The 6,345-nt window shown below is 40.4% G+C and overlaps 1 protein-coding gene across 2 annotated transcripts; it reads left to right on the forward strand.

Annotated features, from left to right (window-relative positions):
* The first annotated feature begins 1,527 nt into the window (after window positions 1–1,527).
* On the forward strand, window positions 1,528–4,350 carry LOC133613892 (trace amine-associated receptor 13c-like). Of its 2 annotated transcripts, none has more exons than XM_061971778.1 (2): window positions 1,528–1,665; window positions 3,534–4,350. In XM_061971778.1, exons 1-2 carry the CDS (start codon window positions 1,571–1,573, stop codon window positions 4,348–4,350), a joined length of 912 nt encoding a protein of 303 aa, XP_061827762.1. In that variant the 5' UTR covers window positions 1,528–1,570. The 2 variants fall into 2 exon arrangements, with proteins under 2 accessions (XP_061827762.1, XP_061827761.1); XM_061971777.1 differs by lacking the exon at window positions 1,528–1,665 and adding an exon at window positions 2,708–3,412.
* The last annotated feature ends 1,995 nt before the right edge of the window (window positions 4,351–6,345 follow it).

Raw genomic sequence — 6,345 nt, forward strand, 5'->3', positions numbered from 1 at the left:
TCGTCGCCAGCAACGATAGCCACCGACCAGAGCAACAAAATGGAAGCTACGTCATCTTCGACTACGATGGACCGCCAAAGCAAGCAAGCAAGCACATTCCCAGAGAAACATTCCAAAAGAAAAGGCATGCAGCACTCGGAAAGCGTTTTTCTTTTTCTTTTTTCCTCAGTTTATCGTCTCTCTCTCTCTCTCTCTCTCTCTCTCTCTCTCTCTCTCTCTCTCTCTCTCTCTCTCTCTCTCTCTCTCTCTCTCTCTCTGTCCACACGAGTCACTATATGTCCAATAATGTTCTGCCTTATCTCGTCCATTATCTTCCTGTACCCACTCTGGGACAAAAACACTCCATCACACGTTGTATAACTCTTCAAATGTACGCTCAAATTTACCATCCATTTTTACTATTTTTAACTGATCAACGTTTTGTTGTTATTGGAGCGCTGGATGTGGCGGCTTCTGTCTGTACTTCTTCCTCACTATTCCCTTATAATTTGCCTATTTCTTCTCCTAACTGGGCCTGTCTCATCACCTTCTGCTCAATGAAACATAAGCTTTTTGTCTCTCTCAGCCCTTTCTTTTTCCTCTTCCTCTTCTTTTCCTTTTCATCCCTTTTTTCCTGTTTTTCCTTTCTTTGAGCCATCCTCATCCAGCACTCCAAGTGTTCCCACTCCATTCTGGCCAGTTTCTTTTTGTTATTTCCACAATTTTGTATTATTGATTCCCGCAGTTTTAATATATCACCTACTTTGAGGCGTCCGGTAAATTCATGTTTTGAGATCCAGTCATCGAGAAATTTCCGTAAGTCTGGATTTGTTTTTTCTACTGCTTTCCAGTGTTTACATTTGAACTTGTCTTTTGGACTAACCTTCGGTTTACTTGTCCCTTTTCCCATTTTGAGAATTTGGAGTAATTCGTTGTCCCCTACAGAGCCCAAATTATAAGGATTACTTTTGTCTTTGTTGTAAGATAATGGTTTAATTTATTATTGTGGTACACGTCGCTTCTACTGAATGTTGTCCCCCAGTGGAGGTGTCTTGCCTACAGGTTCCACAATAACCCACTATTACTTCTCACAACTTTAATATGGAGTGATAGTCTAATGGCGATCACTGCTACGCACTCTCACGTTCACATCTTTCACACTTGTTTTACGGAATTTTCAGTTTTTGTGGACTCCGCCGCCCTTCACAATACTGGCCTCTTCAGTTTTAGAATTTTCGTTTTTTGTGTGGACTCCGCTGTCCTTAATTTGGCTTATTTTCAATTCTGAATTTTACGGAATTTTCAGTTTTTGCGGACTCCGCCGTCCTTCTGATTCTTTGGCCTTTTTACCTGTTAGACTAGAGCCATGGATTTACAGGGTTTGTCTATGCGTCGTAACCCTCAGTCACACGCTTTTTAATATTTACCTGTTAGAGCCTTGGATTCACAGGGTTTGTCATATGCGTTGTAACCCTCAGTCACACGCTTTTTTTCCTTTGTAATTCAAAACGTATTCACTGAAATCTGCGTTCCTCCCCCTTGTCCTCAGATCCCAGCCGTAGAGAAGAAAAATCATCTCGTCAATGTGGAGATGGTTGCCATGGCCACGGTCTGTCTGTATTCGCCTCTCCTGCTGGAATCGTCAGATGTGTTAGAATCCGACTCGAGGGACCAAGAAGATGTCAGGTTCAAACACCAAACTATCTATTAAACGAGACAAGAAGCAAGGAATCAAGCAGAGACAGAGTGGAATTTAGCTCATGAGGAGAGACGTATTGGGCTGTACACTCAGTTACAGTTTTTCCCTATGCTCTAAGATACAGTCTCACGTGCTCCTCTATTTATTCGGGAGGTCCCGAGTTAACATCACTGAGGCTGCTTCTGAAGGGAGGGGTAATGCAAGCAGCCCCAGTAGACACAATACATGATTATTCAGAATGAAAATGTGCTGACACTCGTGATCTCGCCCTGTCTCTGTCCTGTCCGCGCCGAGGTACTCGATGTCCGTCCTTGGTTGTCAGCAGGCAGGGTCTGGAAACAAACTGCTTATACGAGACAACTCGCAAAGCAAGATTACAAGTTGTGCTTTTGCACAAATAGAAAAGTACAACTTCAGCACAATTTATAATAACTATAGCAACGGCGTTTAAGCGTAAGAGTTGTAACTTATAATTATGAATAATAACTTATTCATAATTATTCTAACAGAAAGTTCTAAAATTTTACTGACTTTGCAGCGAGCCACCTCACCGAGAGATCCGACCAGCTTCTTTATTTTAGGCAAATTATTTTCCAGTTTTGCACACATTTCCGTTAATAATAATAATGGTAATAATAATAATAATAATTGTGATGGGAAATAATTTACCTGTTTCTTTTTACAAATTAATTGCTTTTAAAAGTTGCAAGTGATAAACACTTTTTTAGTGGACCAAGAATAAATAAAACTGCATCAACATACAAAAAAATAAAGATGCATCAATAATCGATTTTTAATTGGATTGTAGCTCTTGAATCATAATTGCAATGGAATCGTGAGGTGCCCAAAGACTCAGAAATCTACTATCCACAGTGTGAATATGCTTAAAAAACTTTATAAATAAAGTTGGTATGGTATAGTAATCCTCACCACCACTGTGGAAAATAAGTTTCTTGCAAGTATCAGGTTTGGCTTAGCATGCCCCCCCCCCCCACACACACACACACACACACACACACACCCACAACAAGCAGCATGACACAAGCAAAGCATCAATGTAAAGTAGGGGAGATTGCTCCAAATGTTGATACTATTGATACCAAGTACCGGTATAGTCTCAGTATGTAAGCAATACTAAATTGATTTGGTCAATATTTTTGTTTTTATTCCCAAATATCTTTTAGGGTCGTTTTGAGCAAATTCAAAATGTAATAAAATAGGCTTTATAAAATGTGTTATTGTGTTTATTTTAGTTACTTGCTATGAAAAATGTTAAGGTCTATAATCTATTGCTAAAATATTGTATCAGGACTTAAAATTAGATCAGACCTGAGGCCAATAAATCGTATTCAGGATGCGAGGCCAAAATTGTTGATTGGGACTTCCCTAATTGCAATCACGTTCATTGGGTGGAACTGGAACAGTGACAGTGTGATCCGCCAATGAGATCGCAATGGATGGATGACGTTGGCTCACTGAGGGGAGGAATAAGCATCAATGAAGATATAAAAGAAAGACGTATAAGAGAGAGGTTTGGACTCATCTCTTCGTCCACCCGATGATGGAGACGGAGGACCAATCAGAGCTCTGCTTTCCACAACTAAGCAACATCTCCTGCAAGAAGCCCATGTCTCATTGGTCTGGTGATATACTTTTGACAGTTCTGCTGTCCGTTATCTGTGTCTTCACCGTGTTTCTCAACCTGCTGGTTATCATCTCAATCTCCCATTTCAGGTACATTTTTTTCATCCTGAAATCATGTTTGTCAACGTGTTCTCGCTGTATTGTCACCGCCTGTTTGTTTTGTCAGGACTCTAGTTAGGAGCGATGTTCTTAATTTGTTCTTCATCTCCAGGCAGCTCCACACTCCCACCAAACTCCTCCTCCTCTCTCTCGCGGTCTCTGACTTGCTGGTGGGCCTCCTGGTGATTCCAGGTGAGATCTACATGAGAACATCCTGCTGGGCCCTGGGCGATGTTCTCTGTTCTCTGTGGAGCTACATGGTCTTCACAGTGACGTTTGCTTCAGTGGCACACATGGTGCTGATATCAGCTGATCGTTATGTGGCCATTTGTGATCCTCTGCATTACAACACCAGGGTCACTGTGGGAAGAGTTCGATTCTGTGTTTGTCTCTGTTGGTTCTCTTTCTTCCCCTACTGTGGCATCATTTTGAAGGAACAGCTGGCTCACCCCGCCATGTACAAGTCATGCCATGGAGAGTGTGTCATTGGTTTTGAATATGCCTCAGGTGTTGTTGACATTGTTGTGGGCTTTGTCCTCCCTCTCAGCATCATCCTCATTCTGTACATGAGAGTGTTTATGGTTGCAGTGTCTCAGGCGCGAGCCATGCGCTCTCATGTTGCATCCATCAAACACCATCATTCAGTCACTGTTAGGGCAAAGAAATCAGAGTTGAAGGCCGCCAGGACTCTTGGTGTCGTCATCCTTGTCTTCATCATGTGTTTATGTCCATATTTCATTTTTACTCTGGCAAGTGACAACAAAATAATATCTTTATTGGCTCATTATGCTGTTTACTTATTTGACTTCAACTCGTGTTTAAACCCGTTGATTTATACCTTGTTTTATCCCTGGTTTAGAAAAGCAGCTCGATGTGTTGTCACGCTGCGCATACTGAAGTCTGGCTCTAGGGGAAACAACATACTTTAGACCAAAAGGTGAAATATTAATGTTTACAGTGTCGAATGTAGTAATTAGTTAACCAGATGTAAGTAAGCAGCCTCTTTTCCACAGATGAAATTGTAAAGACATCCACATGATTTAAACTGTAATGAACACTGACCCTATTTGAAGTGCAAGTGAATTTCATTTGCTCAATCTTTGAGCTGGAAATGCCAAGAAAGTAGAAATAAAGTAAAGAAGGTGACTTACAGAAGGATGTTGGGTGAAGAAATAAGTTTCACATTAGAGGAGGACATATATCAGACTATTATCTCATAACCTAACCTAAAACCTGATAGAACTGTGGAAATAATGAAATATTTACAATGCATCTTTTTACAAATCAAGTTGACCTTCAAGGATCTATTATAACCACTTATATCATTTTTAATCATGATGATCTTACATCACACTCGAGTATTCATATCTCTACCCTGGATGTATTGCAGTTCTTCTCATAGTTAAAATTGTTTATGCTTAAAAACTACTAACAGGTTAATATTTCCCAAATAAATTCATGACCTCAACTGAGCTTTCTTTTGTTCTGTCTCTCTAATTGTATTGCTTCAACTATACTGTACTATACTCTGTACTATAATCCTCCTGATAAGACATTTTGTACATAATATATAACATCATGTCATACATGTTGACAAATGTGTGAGTATGATTAGCAGAGGTGTGGACTCGAGTCACATGACTTGGACTCGAGTCAGACTCGAGTCATGAATTTGATGACTTTAGACTCGACTTGACAAAATGTAAAAAGACTTGCAACTCGACTTAGACTTTAACATCAATGACTTGTGACTTCACTTGGACTTGAGCCTTTTGAATTGACATGACTTGACATGACTTGCTACTTTCCCCAAAACCCAAAGATGAAAAAGTTATTCGGGAGCGCTCCGTATTTTTCATTGTGTACTTGTCTATCAGCGTTGCGTGTGTCAGCTGGTGTGCTCTCAGTACAACAGCCAATCAAATTAGATCTACTTTGTTTTCATCACACAGCATTCATCCAATCAAATTGCAGGACAACCAAGGAAGAAGACATGTCCAAACCACACGCCAGTTAACAAAAAATGATACCTAAAATAATTTCGTTTGGGTATAAAAATTACGAGGTGGTCAACACAAAACGGTTTGCAGTATGCAACACATGCGGTTCGAAAATTACTGATGGAGAGGCAACAACTTCCAACTTCGTCCGGCATTTGAAGTTGCACAAAGAACGGTAAGTTTTGAATGTAAGATAACGTTTATTGGCTAAGGAACGTGACTTTTATTTGCTGTGTAGTTAAATCAGTGAGGCTGTAAACTCACTGCTAACGTTATAACGTTGTTGCAAACACGGGAATCTGTTGCAGTTCACTACCTTATTCATACTTTTTGTTCAGTGATTTTTTTTAAGCAGGGTTACGTTAGTCAATATATCACACGTAACGTTAGACGGCGGTCAGCAGCACCGCGTATTTTAGCCACCTAAAAAAAGACAAATATAGTAAAATAAAGGTCAGTTAAAATGTATACTATATTATGAATATGTGTACCGTTTTAGCTAGCTTTCTGACATACTGTTGGTTGTTTACCTCAGTGGTCCCCAACCACCGGGCCGCGGCCCGGTACTGGTCCGTGGATCGATTGGTATCGGGCCGCATAAGAATTTTTTTTTTTTTTTTTTCTTTTTTTAATTAAATCAACATAAAAAACACAAGATACACTTACAAGTAGTGCACCAACCCAAAACAACTCTCTCCCCCCTTTTGTTCTGGGCATTGAACATGAAGACTCTTCCTTCACTGTTCCGAGTGGCCATGAGAGTCTTGGCAGTGCCTGCCTCCAGTGCCCCAGTGGAGCGAGTTTTCAGCCATGGTGGCATCATACTACGCCCCCATCGTGCACAAATGACTGACAGACTCTTGGCTAATTTGGTCTTTTGCAAATGCAATGCAGCATAGGGCCCTGACATATAAAAAGTACAAC

Source organism: Nerophis lumbriciformis, linkage group LG13 (genome assembly GCF_033978685.3).
Source record: "Nerophis lumbriciformis linkage group LG13, RoL_Nlum_v2.1, whole genome shotgun sequence".
Lineage (NCBI taxonomy): Eukaryota > Metazoa > Chordata > Actinopteri > Syngnathiformes > Syngnathidae > Nerophis > Nerophis lumbriciformis.

Excerpts from the sequence above, each read along its gene's own strand:
- LOC133613892 (XM_061971777.1), top strand. The coding sequence starts at position 3,237 with ATGATGGAGACGGAGGACCAATCAGAGCTCTGCTTTCCACAACTAAGC. Across the intron at positions 3,413-3,533 it reads ATCTCAATCTCCCATTTCAG|GCAGCTCCACACTCCCACCA; the intron begins GTACATTTTTTT and ends CTTCATCTCCAG.